Source organism: Rhinolophus hipposideros (genome assembly GCF_964194185.1).
Source record: "Rhinolophus hipposideros genome assembly, chromosome: 10".
NCBI lineage: Eukaryota > Metazoa > Chordata > Mammalia > Chiroptera > Rhinolophidae > Rhinolophus > Rhinolophus hipposideros.
The window spans coordinates 10,190,747-10,209,542 of NC_138056.1; the positions used below are offsets into that span (position 1 = coordinate 10,190,747).

The window sequence follows — 18,796 nt, forward strand, 5'->3', positions numbered from 1 at the left end:
CCATCTTACTGATGAGAAAACTGAGACTTAGCTTGGGCAACATTCCCGGGGTCTTGAGGAGTCAGGATTTGAAATTAGTTCTGTTCACACCAAAATAACCTAAAACCCAGGTTAGTGTTACATGAATCAGATACAGATATACTTAACAATAGCAACTAAGTTTGTAGATCATGGTTACTCTGTTTATACAAATTGTATAAAAGTCTCCTTTAAGGGAGACTTTGCTTATTTTAATGGCATTTCTAATTGAAATATTTTTATAAAGACCATCCTATTTGAGACCCAAAACACGGTTGTTAAGAGCAGCTCACTCTGTATTTCTTCTCCTCTGCCAGTAGTCACTCTGCCACCAGGAGAGTTAGGGTGCACAAATATCTCTTGTATCAATTCCATTGGATTGACTCTTATTAGAGAGTTTTGAGGGGAAATTGAAGGCTGGAGTTGCAGGTTGTTGAAATAGGAACAGTGGGAAATGCTTTAGTGCATCCTCACTGTTTAAGCAACATTAGTTGTGAACAGTTGTGTATATCATTTGCATTATTATATTCAGAATTGATTTTAGTTTTAACCCCTTCTAATTACTTATCCAGGACTTTAAGATCACAAATCTAAAATTTCAGTTTGCTCCAAAGCTTTTCCCCATCTCAGGTTCATTTTTTCCTGTTACATCGACCGTCATTCTAACGTTCAGTTGATTCATACTCTAACTTGGCTTGTAAGTTACTATTAACACTGATTCCCCATTTTCAAAGTTGTGTATCAGCTGTGATCATTTTTCCTCATCCAAGTTCTTATCAGATCCGCTTTCCAGGCTGGTTGATTGTTTGATCAGTACCAGTCTTGATCAATTTTATCTTCACTAGACATTAGTAACTATATGTTGTCTCTTCAAGTACTTGTAACCACTTTTGATTTCTCTCTTACAAGAGCTAATGGTATCTGTCTGACTACAAATAAAACTACTTCTAAAACGTACCAAAACCACGTGTGGGGAAATATGCCATAGGCCTGTCCTGGCTTAGTGTCACCCACAAACCACACAACAGAGTTATCAAATCTATGCTCTAGCCTCAAAATCACATTAAAGTGCTTCCGACCAACTGTGGTGGTAGTTTATTCTTCTAATAGAATTCTTCGGGTCCCCATCTCCCTAGCATTAATTGAGCCAAGTTGTCATTCCTCCAAAACCTGTCATTTCCTATATATGCCTTTTACAAAATACTGTTTTCTTTTTAACTGAGATTATGTACTTCCAAGACCCATCCTCTGATGAACTTTCCTAATGGCTTTGGCAATACCACTTCCCTCTTTTTACATAACCTGTTCTTCATTACATACCCAGTTACATAGATGTCCAGGTACTTAAAACCATATGTAGAATCCCAGCTCTCCCAGACATATCATGACAGGCCCATGGTATTGGTTTCCCTGGCTAGCTTCTAGAGATTGAGTTACTGTTTTGGCTGGCCTTTTCAGGGAAGAAATTTCTAGCCAGAAAATACCAGTTAATACTGCCACACCTGAAGAACTTGAATCCTGAAAATCATCTTTCCAGCTTTTGTACTGATCACTTGCAACCATTGGTGTATTTTGCCCAAACCCAAGAGCTCCGAGATCAGGCCTGCCTTACTCCCAGGCAGGGTTCCTTGGTATTTTTAAAACTGCTACAGACTTTATGTCATTTGAGAAACTTCTTTAGTTCATGAAGATGACCAGGCAGAGGAGATTCCTGGGAAGTGATTTGTGAAAAGTACCAGCACATTGTGAGGAATGAGGTAGAATACCCAAGTAGCACCTTTGGAGTGGAATGCAGGGCCAGTGTGTGAAGGGTGAGCCGCCCGGCAGTGGGGTTTGTAATTATGCGTAATGTAACCGAAGCTTGGAGTGGGGGAGGGGAGGGAAGAACAGAAAAAACGGATTCACGTTACAGTGTGGCAGGTGCAGGGGATGGAAAATGGCCCAGTCCATTGAGACCCCCCTGGCCATCCCATACAGCTCATTTGTGCATTTGAGGAAGAAAAACCAGTTTCATGTGACAAACTGAACAATGGCAAATCTGTCTTCCCAAGCACAGTAAATCGACTTTCTCAAACATACCAAATTTTAATTTCAGGAGATGGGGTACGTGTCATTTCTGACATGCAGGAATTGTGGACGTGCCAGGTGTGTTTGGCTGCTCGGCTCCGGTGAAAGGGAAATGGCTCTGCTTTGCACTGTGGCAGTTGGCAAAAGACTTTGACCTCTTTATGTTCCAAGTTGGTCAGAGAAAACTGCTGTCTCAACAGGCAGGTCCCTGAGCACAGCCAGCAGGTGGTGGTGAAGCACGATTTGCACTGTAGACTAAGTTGTGCTAGCAGCTTGATATTTTATGTGAAGACTCTTGCAGCTTGTTGTCACCAAGTTGTGTTGTAAAGTTCAAAAGTTAGTCTATTAATAGAATTGTCAGTCAGTAGAGATGGGGAAAATTTTTACACCCAGTCCTCTGAGAACAGATTTGCTGAATCTTGCCTAGCTATTAATAGGATGGCTTAGGAGTTCCCACCAGTAGAGGTCAGTGGACCTCGGGAAAGAACATACTCCAGAAAGATTATACCACCTGATGATTTTTTTATGATTATTCTTTCTTTGCTCCCGCAAAAAGCTAGTTATTCCTGTTTCATATAATTTGAGCTGTAGTCAATATTTAACACTCTAAACAGCTAAGTGTACATTTCTGCAATACAATTCTAAGCATAGTGTGACAGTTCTCATTTGGGCTGGCTTATAGTTGGGGAGGGGGGTTATTCAGTATATGTAAAATGGAACTATTCTTTCTCTTAGGGAAGGAGATTGTTATAGGAAATTTTGTTGCATGAGCTTATAAAGCACTATTTTATAATTATAACTTGCTAAATAAAAAGTAATCCCTGACTGAAATGGCACGAGGGGACTTTTTGGAGTGATGGAAATGGTCTATCTGTTGATTGTGATGGTCGTTAAAACACAGTTATATACATGTGTCAAAACTCAGACACTTAAAATTGCTGAATTTATATTGTATGTAGTTATAGTTCAGTGAAGTCTCTCTTGAAAAAGCTAAGGGTGAGAGGAGCAGCAGAGCAATAAATTCTGACTCAGAAACAACACTTAGGCTCTGAAAGGAAATCCCCACTGATTGTTTCTTGAATTTTAGGGACCCATTGAGGGAAATATTAAAACTTGCTCATTCCCAAGACTACTGTATTTTCAACAGGCTTAGAGTTATGAAAAGCAATAGAATGTGATCAAGGATAAACCACCCATCAGCTTTCTACTTAGCATGTCTTTGTCCCGTTGTTACAGGTCAAAGGCAGAAATGAGACATACCTGCCGTGGTACCATCAACCTCGCCACAGCCAACATTACTGTGGAGGACTCCTGCAACTTCATCATTTCCAACGGGGGTGCTCAGACCTACCATCTGAAGGCTAGCTCGGAAGTGGAGCGGCAGCGCTGGGTGACAGCCCTGGAACTGGCCAAGGCCAAGGCTGTGAAGATGCTGGCAGAATCAGGTAGGGAGCAAAAACACTATGTCTGGGAAACTTTCCACTTGCCCCTCTTATGCACAAATCTTATTTTATGCCTCATTGTCATTTAATTACCTACTATCTCCTTGATGCCTCAGGCTTGCAGTATTTCTCCTGGAGGGGTGCTTTTTAACAGGGCGGTTCTGCCCTGCAGGGGACATTTGGCAACATTTTTTTTGTCACAGCTGAGGGGTGATGCTGCTGTCCTGTAGTGAGTAGAGGCCAGGGAGGCTGTAGGTATAGCAGCCTCCAAAGCAGAGGGACAGCTGCCCACAACAAAGAGTTATCTGGCCCAGGATGTCAGTAGTGCTGCAGTTGAGAAACTGTCCTACAGGAATATACAGTTGTCCTTTGGCTTTTAACACCAATTGACTTAGAAGTTTTTGTTTTTTTTTAACTTTCTTTTCTTTTTTTTTTTTCAATTGGGGAAGGGGAACAGAACTTTATTGGGGAACAGTGTGTACTTCCAGGCCTTTTTTCCAAGTCAAGTTGTTATCCTTTCAATCACGTTCAGCTTCAAGTGTAGTCCTTTCAGTCTTAGTTGTGGAGGGCGCAACTCAGCTCCAGGTCCAGTTGCCGTTTTTTTCTAGTTGCAGGGGACACAGCCCACCATCCCTTGCGGGAGTCGAACCGGCAACCTTGTGGTTGAGAGGACCCGCTCCAACCAACTGAGCCATCCGGGAGCTCAGCTGCAGCTCAGCTCAAGGTGCCGTGTTCAATTTTAGTTGCAGGGGGCGCTGCCCACCATCCCTTGCGGTAGTCGAGGAATTGAACTGGCAACCTTGTGGTTGAGAGCCCACTGGCCCATGTGGGAATCGAACTGGCAGCCTTCGGAGTTAGGAGCACGGAGCTCCAACCGCCTGAGCCACCGGGGCCGGCCCTTGACTTAGAATTTTGAGAAATGATTATTTTATTGCTAGGTCAGTCTTGGGATTATTACAACTCACAATTTGGATCTATCCTTAGTTTTTTTTCTTTTCTCCTGATGTCTTCTTGCTTAACTATTTGAAATAATCTTCGTAGGCTATCACAAACATTATATGTGATGTTTTCTATGAAAAGTCATCACTTTGCTGCCTTAGTTTCACTAATAAAAGCTATCTACTTATGTTTTGATTTTTCTTCAAGGAAAATGGTAGGATTTCCCCCAGATGTTGATAGTTTAATCATACTGAGCTTGTTTACTCAGAGCTGACCAAGATAGTCTCCTGCTGACTTTTGTTCATCTGTTGTTTTTCTTATCCCCTGTCATTTCCCATACTGCATTTAATATCTGTTAAGCCATGAAAGGAAAATTCACTGCTTTGTAAATTTGTCTGTAACAGGTTATGTTTTCACTTTGGCCCTGCCTCTCTGTGTAGCAGATAGGGCAGGTCTTTTCATATTCCTTTTGTTTGATTTTAGTGCTGATGTTACCTCCCCCAAAGGAGGTGACACTGCTGGAAAAGCACTTTGCAGTTACAAAAGTGTTACGTACAAAAGTGATAGCGAGAGAGGTACAGCATAGCTGTCTACTACACTGATTATTGGAGAGTCATTTACCATAAGGCTTTGCATTTCTTCTGCGTAGTGGTGGCTTTAGTGTCAGATGAGGTCATCCTGAAGTTCCTGAACTCTCCTTCAGAAAAGATAAGTTAATGAATCTTTTGGTGATGGACTGTGCTTCTCAACCCGTTCCACACGGGGCCCACCAGTCACCCAGCAGGTGATGATGGATTTGCAGTAATAATCAGCTTGGACTGGATTGGAACCCTCAAGCTAAAGTTAAAAGGCTTGATAATTCATTCCCAACCCCAAGAGCCAGCTAGCTTTTCCATCCTGTTCTCTAGGTCGTTGGTTCTCAACCTTCAGTGTGCATCACGATTGCCTGGGCAGCTTATTCGGATGCATATTCCTGGGCCTTGCCTCACACCAGCCAAATCAAAGTCTCTGGGGGTGGGGCCGGAGACTGCACCTGTTCTCTGTTGTTTGTGATACAGGTGGGCTGTGGACCACACTGTAGAGAAGTCATCTGGTAAATGCAAGTGTTGGTCAGTCAGAATGCACAGTGTGTGAGGAGTCAGCTTGGTGGCGGGCAGAATTGGTGGGGTTCAGACTTCACTCCTGGGCCTGAAATCCTGTAACTGACCTTCTGCCTCTGCAGATGAGTCAGGAGATGAAGAGTCTGTCTCACAGACTGACAAGACGGAGCTGCAGAATACCCTCCGGACCCTGTCCAGCAAAGTGGAGGACCTGAGCACGTGCAACGACCTGATAGCCAAGCACGGCACCGCGCTGCAGCGCTCCCTCAGTGAGCTGGAGTCCCTGAGGTTGCCTGCCGAGAGCAACGAAAAGATCAAGCAGGTCAACGAGCGGGCCACACTCTTTAGGATCACATCCAATGCCATGATCAATGTAAGCGCACATGCTTCCTGTGTTGCTTCCAATTCTTTCCCTCTGCGAATGTAGTTCTTCCCAAATGCGGGGAAAAAGGTAATGGATAACACGCAGAACCTTAGGTCCTGCTTCACCGCTCAAGGGATTTCGGTTACATTGTTCGTTGCATGAAATAGAACAGGGTGCACAGATGGAGTGACTTTCATGCGCTTCTCAACTGGTTAGGAGGACGCTACTCCAGCCGGGCAGTTAGTTAGGAGTCCAGAGTTCCAGCTCTGTTTCTGCAACCAGTGGGGCATCTGATGGTGATGTTACCGTATTTGCCGGCGTATAAAACGACTGGGCATATAAGACGACCCCCTAACATTTCCACTCAAAATACAGAGTTTGTTATACACTCGCCGTATAAGACTACCCCCTCTTCCGCACACCTTCCACACACCAAATAACTTTCAGTTTAAAATTTGCATCATACTTCTTTCTTTTGGCTGGTGCCATGATAGGGATGATAGGGGTTTGACTGGTCGACATTTTCTATGCTGTACTGTACAATGGTGCAGTATTGTGGTTGGCTGTTGGCTGTATACAAAGCCTGATTTGATTGGTCCCTGCTCCCTGTTTGCCCGCCCTGTCACTATAGCAGTCTGGTCCACCCTTGCATCAGCATCTCCCTGGGACCTCACTAGTGCGCAAGTGCGAGCTCTTCAACATTCTAACAGGCACCATGATAGCACAAAATCGCGAATCTTCAATGCATATGTAAAGAAATATACGGTAACCCGAATTTACCACACTCGCAAAATCGCACACAACCGACCATACACCCAGTATGGTATCGCGATTCGCGATTTTGCGCTATCTTACTGGGTGTATGCTCGGCTGTGTGCGATTTTGCGAGTGTGGTAAAATCGCATAACAGCAAAATCGCATAACAGCCGAGCATACACCCAGCAGCGCTGCTGATGCCTGAACGGTATGTGGAATGAAGTGGGCGGGCATCGGGAGGCCACTATGGCACGGGGCAAGCACTATGGGCAGTCTATCTGAAGTGTACCTGGCGTATAAGACGACCCCCCCACTTGGAGGCATATTTTTCGGGGCCAAAAAATCGTCTTATACGCCGGCAAATACGGTAATTGCGTCCTTTAAGCTCTCTGGTGGCGGATTTGTTTGTATATGTATATGTATTTATTTATTTTTAATTTATTTTGAGCTAACTTGATCTGTTAGAATTAAAAGATCTCATGGGTCCTTTCTACTGTCAATTTCTTGGAGCCTTAAGTTGGAGTCTGATCCTTACATTACTAACATATTCTGGCCTACAGGCTGGATCAAATACTAGTGAGAACCTTATAGTGCTGTTTAGTCCCATTCTTAGTCCTTGATTTCAGGGGTCATTTTGGGTGATACAAAATGTTCAGCTTTGGGCATTTTCTGCTTAAAAAGAAGGGGCCAAGGTTCTGCCTCCTTGGGACTGCTTTCTCGGTGACTGTTACTGGTGTGTGGAGCACTTCCGCGGCTTGGGTACGAGGCTCTAAGGAAAGCCAAAGCACCACTGGTATTAGTGGTGTACCGCAAATACTGGATGATGGGTATGAAATGAATACACCGTGTAAACCATGCTGTGTTTCCTTTATTGGTGACTGATTCTCACCTGGCAGGTTGTTTTAGTAGCTTCCACATGAGAACATGAAGGCGTTACATAATGCAAGTGAGAAGGGTACTCTGAGAGACAGCTTAAGCAGGGGTTTATTTCTATCTTATTAAACGGGATGAAATTACTTCACTAGGGCCAGATTTTCCCTTGTTGGGCGAGTGATAATAAGACATTTGCTTAGAACCGGTTTGGCTCACGTGGGTCCTAGAGAGCAAAAGTTTCTCTCTGTGCCCACGGGAAAAATGTCGTCCCTTGCAGGGAGATCAGCTGTCTTCAGGCTGCTCTGCTCATCAGCACTGATGCTGTGTTTCTGACATCTAGTCGTGTGCCCTTTGTCCAAACTGCCACACTTCTCAGTGACTGTGTGCCTGCTTCTCCGGTCCTCTCGTGAGCAGGGAGACCTTATACATCATACAGCTCCATTAATCAATACTGAATAAGTACACTTTTTATATAGAACAACTCAGGACACAATCTCCTGATAGCGGATGTTGCCTTTTATCCCTGTCAGGTGAATGCACCCTGCTCCACGATAACTTTTTTCTACTCTTGATATGAATATTTTGCCAAATAAACCACCTCTTGATTGAAAGATTTCTCATAAAAGTGGAACTTTCATTTGGACTTGACTCTTGAAAATATGCTCCTCCTCCTCCCTCAGGGCAGTTCTTTCCTAAGTCTTGAGTGTCTAGAGTTTGGTCAAAGGGAGTGATTTCTTGGAAGTAAGAGGAGACTTTTCTCCTTCTGTTGTCTCCTGGTACTCTGCCCGTACCCCTTTCATAGCTGGTTGTTGCTTAAAATGTTTTTTATTCCTGCTTTGTTTCCTTTATACCTTTTAGGTGATGATGGCAAGGTCTTAAGTGTAATATGCATGTTAGAAATTAACATGGTAGCATGTCACATCTGTAAAGGGGCAGTTATATCAAAGGAAGAACACATTTCACTCAATTTCTTGATTGCTTAGGATATAGCTTTTCTTAACTACCACAGTGGATCTAACCAGGGGAGTAAATTTGACAGTCTGTCCATTTGTGAACATTTATTGAGCACCTTCTGTGTCCTAGGCACTATGCTAGGGGATATAAAACAAATGCGGAGGTCCCGGCCCTCGGGGAGATAACTCTCTAATGAAGGGACAGAGAAGTAACCAGATCATTATGGAGTGTGCTAAGTGTATGATGAAATGAGCACAGGCTGCTGTGGTATATAGTACATTGGATGTGTCCGGCTCAAAGTAGGAAAATTAGTGAAGGTAACACCTTAACTAAATTCTGAAAGACCAGAGAGAGTCTCCCCATGCAAAAAGGCAATAGAGAGATTGGGGCCCTGAAGTCCAGCTGCCTCCGTTATAACCTGGGCAACCTACTTTCTCTGTGACCTCACTCCTTTTCTGTAAATAGTGACGATACTGGTAGCCAGCCGCTCACAAAGTGAGCTAATTGATGTAAAGTGTTCAGCCAAGTGCCTGACATATAATAGTCACTCACTAAATTTTAGTTACGATCAACATCATTAAGAGGCAGTGAGGGAGCAGAGTTGATCCAGGTGGAGGTGAGGCATATGCAGGTCCTTCCCTCTCTCCTAAAGTCTGGGAACTGCTGGTAATTGACTGTTAATTAGTAGAGCAAAGTAGTAGCTCAAGTTGAGGCTGGAAAGGAGCTAAGTGTGGGGAGGGGATGGGATGCAAATCATACTAAATGGGCTTGGTGGTAGTGGATGAAAAGAGGACATGACCGGTTTTGATGCAGGCTTAATATAATAGCTAACACTTTATTGAAAGCTCACTGTGAGCCCATATGGTTCTAGATGCTTTACATGTAAAGCAGCAACTCGGAGGTAGTTACTGTTGTCGTTCTTTGTTTCCAGATGAGGACTATGAAGCACAGAGACGTTGTGTCTCTTGTCTAGAACTTCATAGCTAGATAGTGGGATGGAGCTGTGGTTAGAGCCCCAATAATCCAACTATGGGTATGCCTGTACTCTGTACTGCCTGTGAGTGTGAAGGATGAAAAGAAATGCGCAGATTCCAGAAATGTTAAAGAAGAATCAATAGGACTTCATAAATAGGAATCAAGGATACCTGAGTGTTCTGGCTTGGGCAGGTGGCAGGTGGCACGGGGAACACCAAGGGAGAAGCAGAGTCAGAAAGGAAACACAGTGAGTTCTGTTTGGGACCCACTGGTTTTGAGATTACTCTGAGCCACTGAGTAGGCAATAGGACATTCTGTTGTGAAGCTCCGTGAGCCCAGAGCTGGAATTGCTGATTTCGTAGTCATTGGCCTATAGGCAATAGTTGAACCGTGGGAGTAGATATTTTATTTACCTTACAGTTTCTCTATAACAGGGCATTGAATTTTAAGATTACATTGCTTCCTTTTTTCATTTATTTATTAAGCAAACTTTACCAGGCTCCTAATCTATACAAAGCACCTAAGTTAAGAGCTGGAGATATGTATGCAGATGAACTATAAACTGTCTTCAGGTTGCTTGTGATCCATCTGGAAAGAGAGAAAATCAGTCACGATACTGCTGTGGCTGGTGTAAAATAGACATGTGCCAAGTGCTGTGGAAATGTAGAGAAAAGACTGGCTGCTTGGGAGACTGGGGGAAGTGTCACAGAAGTTACATTTGCCATAGATCTTAAAGAATGAAGAGGACTTGGCCAAATAGAGAAAAGGGGGTGGGAAAGGGCATTCTAGGCAAAGCGGATCTATGGCAAGGCAGGCCTGAAAGAAGCCTGTCAGTCCACGAAATGGTGACAGCTCAGTGTGGCTCTGCTGGAATGTGCAGGAGCAGGTGCTGGGGAAGAGGATGCAGGTGGTGGCCCGACTATGGAGGGCCCTTCACATTCATAAGCAGTAGTTACGATTTGGTCCCAGTACCCGCAGGGAGCCAGTGAAGGGACTGCTGTGATCAGATTTGTGTTTTGTCTCCAGAGCCCTTCTTTGGTTTCTTCAGGTAGACTTCTAATTTTTAAGGTCAGTTGTTTCTCTTAGTGACTAAAATAACAACAAATTAAGTTTCCTCACATTTGGTCTAATTCAGTACAGATTCTCTGTTCTCAGTGTCTGAATTCCTCAGCTTTAGGTGACTCGAGTTTAGTTAAAAAATTTTTGAAAGCAATTACCCTATGCTTTTCCTCATCTCTTAGTCAATAGATTTTTGTTTTCCTTTTGGTGCAGTTCCCATAGCTGCCCTTTGTGATATTGCCACAAATACTTTGTCTAGGTTTACTGCTCACTTGGCATTTGTTTGGTCCTCATGACCAGGAATAATATAAAAGAAGCGTGACAACCATGCATTTTTTTTTTTTCTGGAGTTGACCTTGATTGCATCACAGAGCTGGCTCTCCCAGATTCTGTGGAATAACAGGGAAAGTCTTTCATTTATTATAATCTGCCTGTTAAAGTTCCCAGAATAAAGTTACTTAATGGGCCTGAGGGGTATCTCTCACTAGTTGAGTTGATGTGACACATATTAACTGTTTCCCCCGATAGGCCTGCAGAGATTTCCTCATGTTAGCCCAGACGCATAGTAAAAAATGGCAGAAGTCACTACAGTATGAGAGAGACCAGCGTATCCGGCTGGAAGAAACCCTGGAGCAGCTGGCAAAGCAGCATAATCACCTGGAGAGGGCCTTCCGAGGAGCCACGGTGCTGCCGGCCAACACTCCTGGCAGTACAGGTTCTGGTAAAGGTAAGGGACTACCTCGGCGTAGCCTGTTCCGATAGGAGCCAGGTGGTTTTCTGCAACTGACAGAACTCCAGATTCTCCAGAGTCAGTGACTCAGCAGAAATGTAGTTGGAGCCACTTATTTCTTCTGGCTCCTCCATCACTTTCTACCATTTGTAGCTATCTTTGTGATTAGGACCGAAAAGATCCTGCTGTGCCAGGTTTGGGTAAATATAACCAAAGGTAACGAATGAGGCTTTTCTCCTCGTAGATCAGTGCTGCTCTGGCAAGGGAGACATGAGTGATGAGGATGATGAGAATGAATTTTTTGATGCTCCCGAGATCATCACCATGCCTGAAAATTTGGGCCACAAGTAAGTTATCCTTGACTCCCTGAAAAAAGTGAATGTATCTGACCATCAACAGGTTAGAAATGTTTCAATGGGAGTACCATAGTTGTCAGTGTTTATTGACATCTGGGCTCTTTTCCTTAAGGAAGTACAAAACTGTTAGTTTTTTACCTGAGCAAGTTGTCCAGAGATGTTTAAATGAACACATATTCCAAGGGTCATTCCATCGCCCATTAATAAGTTTGTGGAGTGTGCTTAGCAGTCTGCTTTGTAATGACATGGTGGGGACCACATTCTAGTTCAGGTCTCTGTTCTAATGCTTGTGTTTCCCATCCGGGTAGGCGTACTGGCAGCAACATCAGCGGAGCCAGCAGTGACATCAGCCTTGATGAACAGGTAACTCTTATTCGGGTGTTATCAGGAATGAGGGACTTGGGTGTGCCTCCCAAGGATTTGCTGTTAAAGCGCTAAGAGAAACAGAGAATACGGATTTTTATTTTATTTTATTTTTTAGCATGGGGAAAGGGATGGTTATAAATACTGGGTTTTCTGTTCCTTGTCGGAGACTGAGTGGCTTTGTTTTTGTTCTTAGAACAAGCATCAGCTGGAAGAGACCAAGAAGGAAAAGAGAACTAGAATACCGTACAAGCCAAACTATAGCCTCAATTTATGGAGCATCATGAAGAACTGCATTGGGAAAGAGCTCTCTAAGATCCCCATGCCGGTGAGGTTCTGGCACGGCCTGGGTGCTGCCAGCAGGCCATCCCCTCCCGAGCCTCGGTGGGAACAGTGGTGCCATGACAACCCCACGCACACATGTGGCAATTTGTGGCGTGGTCTTGTTACCCTTAGCATCATAAACTATTCCTTAAAATGATCTGCTTTCATGTGGGCTGTGGATCTGGTACGTTCCCGGATCACTTAGGGCCCGATGCATTTATTCAGTAAATTACTTAAGAGCAGATTCCTGAGCTAGCTGTGCTGGGGGCACGCAAAGACAAACACAGCATAGCTTCTGTTATCAGGAAGCATGCAGTTTAAAGGAGACAGACATGGAAACAGGTAGAAAACATTGTTTTCTAGGATAGTGTTGTTTGAAGTACTGTACGGGAAAAGGTTTGGGGAGCACAGATGCAGAAACAGTTCATTCCGACCAGGAAGATGAGGGCCATCTCCATGGTGTAGGTGGTGTTTGGGCTGACTTCCTGCCGCCTGTCTTACCATTCCAGTCTGTCCACACTGTTGCCAACGTGATGTTTTTCAAATTGAAAGTGTAGTCGTGTCACTCCTTAGCTTAAAATCCTTTACTGGACCCTTATGGCTTTGAGGGTAGACCAGATTCCTTGGTGGGCTTGGTACTTTCTCCCCATGGACAAGACTGTGCCCACACATGTCTAGTGTTTTGGTCATTGGGCGTTACCTGCAGGCACTCAAGGCATTTGCACACACTGAACTTTCAACAGCTCACTACCCACCCTTGCCATGGCCAAAAACCCTTTTTTCAAGATTCACTTATAGTACCATCTCTTTCGGCACAGTTTCACCCAGGCATCCGGTCAGGGTGGGATATCTGTCCTGTGCTCCAGCAGGTTCCATTGTTTATGTCTGGGCAGTGGATATCACTTGCTCATTCATTCCACAAGCATTTCTGAGTACCTGCTATCTGCCTAGTGGTGTACTAGTGTGTCGGTTGGGTATAGGTTCAATGTAAAGAAAGGAATTCAAAATATATTGGTTTAAACCAGGGGGCAGCAAACTATGGGATTTGGGCCAAATCAGGCTACTATCTGTGCAGCCCTCAGGCTAACAGTCATTTTATTGTTTTAAATGACTGGAAAAAATCAAAAGGAGGATAATATCTTGTGACATGAAAATTATATGAAATTTAGATGTTAGTGTCCATAAAGTTTTATTGGAGCACGGTGACATCCGTTTATCTATTGTCTGTGGCGGCTTTCATCCTACAAGAGAGTGTTGCGTGCTTGTGACGGGGGCCCTCAAAGCCTACATATTTCCTATCTAGCCTTTCACAGAAAGGGCTGACCCACCCCTGCCTTAAACAAATACTAGCTGAACTCCTTCTCACGGTCAAGTCCAGAGTGTGTGGCTCCAGGCTGACTGTATTCTGCAGTGTCAGGACCAGGCTCTTCTGCCCTCTTGTCCTGCTCCCTGTGGCCTCAGTTTCTAGGTCCAAAGTGGCTGCTCTAGTTTGGGTCATTAGGGTCTCACTCTAGTAAGCAGGAAGGAAAGAGGAGGGCATGCTTTTTCCTTTTATGAGTGCTTCCTGGAAGCTGCATAAACCATTTTCACTCCAATCTCTTTGGCCAGAACTTGGTTGTATGGCCATAGCAAGCTGAAGAAGAGGCTGGAGATGAAGACTTCTATTCTGGATGGCATCACCTAGTTTAAAACTGAGGGTTCTACTACTTGTAGAAAAAGGGAAGAATCGCTAGTGGAGGATGGCTGCAGGTTCTGCCCACAGCCGGGTACGTGGCATACAGACACACAGAAAGCATTCTCCCCCCTTGGGGCTTACAGCCCAGTGTGTGGTTTCTGTCTCGCCATAGATTGCTCCTTGTGGGCAGAGACTGTCTTAGTGGTCTTTATAACCTTGATGCTTCCCCAGGGCCTGGTATGTACATACCATGCAGCAAATGTTGACGTAATTAGTTAACTGGTTCTTGGAAAACAAATAGATTTATATGTAAATGTGTAGGACTTTTGTTAGAAAAATCTTGATCTCCAGACAAGAAAAGCCCATGAGCAAACACACTGCAGAAACTTAAAATAATTGGTTCACTGGGGTCCTAAAAGACACCCCACTTCGCTGATGCCTTGGAGGAAGTGCCTTGGGAAGGTAGTCTGGAAAGGCAGATCTCTGCCGCCTCGAAAATGCGGATCCTGCTTAAAAACAGCTTGCGTCTAGGTGACCTCTCCATCCGCCTTTACCATTAGTTCCTTGTTGACCTTGCCCCTAGGAATGTACAGTCCTGTACCTGTTTGCTTCAGATCTAGTCCTCGCCCTTCCCCTGCTCTGTGCTGCGTTACAGGAAAGCTGGTCCCTCTAGGCAGTGTTTCTTGGGCTTCCATGTCTGGTGGCATCTGGCTGGGCTCCAACAGTGCAAGGCACCAGTAGAAGTTTGGAGTGAGGAGGAAGGGAGAAACCCCAGGGTCCTTACAGGGATTTTCGCTTCTGCTGGATGCCTCCGCCTCTGGGCTGCAGTAGTAGTGTACTTTGCCCCTCTCGCTTACCAGTGGTCATGGCTTCCTACTATTGCTAATCTCTAGATTGTCTTTTCTGGCTGCCCAACTCTCCATCAGGTATATAACTAATTTCCTGCTTCCTTCCATTTTAAATTTACAGATTCATTTGTGTGCCTATTAGTCCTCTGAGTGATCAAATGACCAATAGGAAAAGCTTGGAAAAGCTTAGAGAAATTGCCGTTCCTGGAGCAGTTGTTGGGGGACAGGGCTGTATGTATGAAAATCAGTTATAGTGCAAGGACGCACTGATTCTAGTCCCAGGCAGCATTCATATGTCTTGTAGTCACCAGTGGGGGATACCACCCATCCTCAGTTTTCCTCAATATGTATGGAAATATTACTTAATGTTGCCTGAAATTCTGCCAGTAATAGGTTTTGTTGGCATAGTTAAATATGCACCCTCTTTAAAAAAAACCTGTTGAGGATCCAAGTTTTATCAGTCTGTTCCCCCTCGGCGTGCATTTTTATTATCGTAGTGCTCTCCTCTCAGTGTCAAGAAGATGGTTTTAGAGTGTGACACACTATTTTGGTTGAGGGACGATAGATCCTACTTCCCAGTAAGTGGGATATTCTAATGTTTGTCCTGTGGTTCTGTCTTAATTGGGAAATTTTCACAGAGAAATGCTTGGTATATTTCTCAGAGCAAAAGCAGGCTGTAGTACATTTTTAATTTTTTTAGAAATGTACAAATGCATAGAAACAAACATGAAAATCTTAATAATGATTATCTTTGGGTGATGGCATTTCAAGTAAATTTTTTCCTTCATACTTTATGTTCAATGTTTGTTATAGCAAAAATTACAAGATATTTAATAATTGGGAGGACAGTAAATATTAAGGGAGTATGTGACGCAGGGATTGGTGGGTAGGAAGTTGGACAAAACTGCAGAAAAAGAGGTGGGACCACAGGAAAGAAAAGTGTTTTTATTTGGTTTGTTTAACTGAAATGTTGCTTCAGGCCAGCACCATTCAACAAAGGAAATTTTTTTTCCCCTTCTTCTGTTATCAGGACTCAGAACTTGGGCTAGTGAAATCCAGGCCTGTTCAGCTGTATTGCAGATTAAAGAAGCTTTAATGGGCTAGGCTGGAAACCTAACCTTTTTTATAATATTTTATAAAATACTAGTGTCATCTTAAATTCTAAATAGTCAATGATCAAAAAAAGAGAGGGTAACTCTTTTTTTAACGGGCGAGGGGGAGAGGGTGGGGACACAATGTCTCTTTTGTTCACTTCTCTATACTGGTGAGTAGCTAGGGTCTGGCATACATGAGGGCTTAGTAAATATTTGTGGAATGAATTAGTGAGTGAATGAATGAATGAACAACTTCTCCCCAACAGAAGCTCACAAATACCCAGTGGTTGAGTGCCGTAAGCTGGCCCTGAACCTTGAAAGGTAGAAGCACTCACAGCCCGTCTCAGTCCTCATCATGAGTCCTTCAGGTCCGAAAACCAACCGTCCAGCCTCAGAGCTAAGAACCCAGAAAGCTGGCCGGCTGGAGAAGTGAACCGACACTTAGCGATCGTCTAGTCCAGGGGTGGAAGCTGACTTTTGTAATGTTTTCGTTTCACTGGCCGGGACATGCCTGTACTAAAACGTTACTGCCCTTTCTTTCCTCCCTTAAGAATTGTAAATATTTAACTTTCTCTCTGAGTATACTCGTGCTAAAATATATTCCCTCTCTTATTCATTCGTTCAGTACCTATTTGATACGGTCTCCTATGTGCGAGGCATCGATGACTTTTGCCTGTGTGGTGATGAACAGAAGAGGCATGTTCCCATCTCAAAGAGCTTATCGTTAGTGAAATAAATGAAAATGGCAGTGTAGACCACTCACTGACATGAGCAGTTGACCCACGAGAACAGATTGCTTGCAGATCTTACAGCTGCTCCACTGAGCAGAGGCCTCTTCTCTTCCCAGTGATTTGCTTTCATCTCCACACCTCAATATGTTTCTCCACCTGCAAAAATTAAGCTGTCTTTTGCAGCTGTGTGGGCAAAGTTTTTATATCTGTTCTTTTCCTGACAGGTGAACTTTAATGAGCCCTTATCCATGCTTCAGCGCCTCACTGAAGATCTGGAATACCATGAGCTGTTAGACCAAGCTGCAAAATGTGAGAACTCTCTAGAACAGCTCTGTTATGTTGCAGCTTTCACCGTGTCCTCCTACTCCACTACTGTCTTCCGTACCAGCAAGCCCTTCAACCCACTCCTTGGGGAGACCTTCGAGCTGGACCGATTAGAGGAGAATGGGTACCGATCCCTCTGCGAACAGGTAAGGGCACCTGGGACTGTGACACATGTCCTTTTTGGTGAAAGGCGTGAGTTTTTGGTTGCTCCCCCAGGTGTTATGTTTCCAGTCCCTGTTAGCCCGACTGCCTTTTCCTCCAGGGCTTCCACACTGGAGGCCCTGCTAGTCACCTACTATTGTGGGTGTGAACGTGTCAAGTGTGATTTTGGGTGCTTACCACCAATTAATAAGCAGTATCTTTTCCTTCTCCTTTTCTTCCTTCTTAATTTGAACCACTGATTTCTTCAAGGTGAGTCATCATCCCCCTGCTGCTGCACACCATGCTGAGTCCAAAAATGGCTGGACATTGCGTCAGGAAATCAAAATCACCAGCAAGTTTCGAGGCAAATACCTCTCCATTATGCCCCTCGGTAAGGCCACTGTCTTTGTAAGAGTTGGTGCTGCAGGAATGAGGGAGTTTTCCGCATGGTAGAGGAGGTCACTGGTTCCGGAGTCAAGAGACCAGGAGTCTGATTTGGGCAGCCTTCTAGCTGACTTTGTGCCGGTCATTTAATTTCTCAGTGTCAGCGTGAGGAGGCATGGGACTCTTTAAGGACCCATCCAGTCATCAGTATTTTGTTTCTTTAGCTATATTTAATGCATCTTTAAGTAGTTTAAAATAGAAATTCTAACCTGCGAAATAAAAAATTCTGTTAACTGATGTTGTTTCTCCCATTACCCTAGAAATCAGGTTCTCTCTATAAATCAAAACTCTGGTGATTACAAGGTTAGGTTTCTTAGCTACCCTTCCCCCTTCTCCTTTCCTTTCTCTCTCTTCCTCTGCCGGATGCATCAGGTATCATTTATGTAATGGCTGAACTCCAGGTAAGATGAAACTTTATTTTTAAAGATCTTATGGGATTGCAAGTTAATTTTGCAGCAACATCAAAAAGATCAATCCTAATATGCAGTGTTAGCGAGTGTGTAACTTTAAGGGAAATGAGATTATTCAAAAAGTGTAGCAGAGATTCTTGATACTCTTGAACTAGAGCAGCCGCATTTGGCCATGTATGTACTGAAGAGTGAATGCTGGTCTACAGAAAAAGAAACACAAAGCAGGTAGAGAGAAACCAAGTAGCTCCCTAGAGACAGAGCTGACAGTGACTGTCTGAACTCCGATGGCTTTCTGTTTCCTGGTTCTGGTCTTTCATGAGGCATAGCCATGCTGGATTGTTGCAATATAGTTGTCGTCTTTGATAAATCTCTCTTTCTCTCAGAAACACAAAATGAAGCAGGTATAGTGCAAACTAGAAATTAGCCAGAAAAAATCCAGGAATGTTTGCTGTTACAAAAGGAGAAAAGAAACTAGAGTGTTAACTTCCAGGTCATGGTTAATATGCAGAAGGCCCGTAGTTGAAAAGGAGACTAAGTGATTTTGGTCTTGATCTTGACTGAGGACCTAAAAAGTTTCTAATTCCTTAACTATCTTTAAAGCTAATAATTTCATAAGTACAGAGGGTGCCAAAAAAATGTACATACATTTTAAGAAAGGAAAAAACTATTAAAACTGTAATACTTGATAAACACTGATAACAAAAGATGAATACAAGTCATGTGTATGCATTTTTTTTTGGCACCCCTGATATTAGGTTAAGAGCAGTAAATGCCTGGGATGTTCACACCTAATTTGCTTAACTAGGGTG

At 43.8% G+C, this 18,796-nt stretch overlaps 1 protein-coding gene across 1 annotated transcript in view; it reads left to right on the forward strand.

Annotated features, from left to right (window-relative positions):
• OSBP (oxysterol binding protein) overlaps positions 1-18,796 on the forward strand; it is a 31,915-nt gene that overhangs the window by 1,379 nt on the left and 11,740 nt on the right. The window contains exons 2-9 of the mRNA XM_081063807.1: positions 3,322-3,530; positions 5,689-5,939; positions 11,076-11,274; positions 11,522-11,624; positions 11,942-11,996; positions 12,193-12,324; positions 16,893-17,138; positions 17,404-17,524. Of these exons, the coding sequence (XP_080919933.1) occupies positions 3,322-3,530; positions 5,689-5,939; positions 11,076-11,274; positions 11,522-11,624; positions 11,942-11,996; positions 12,193-12,324; positions 16,893-17,138; positions 17,404-17,524 (1,316 nt within the window). The remainder of the gene's footprint in view (positions 1-3,321; positions 3,531-5,688; positions 5,940-11,075; positions 11,275-11,521; positions 11,625-11,941; positions 11,997-12,192; positions 12,325-16,892; positions 17,139-17,403; positions 17,525-18,796) is intronic.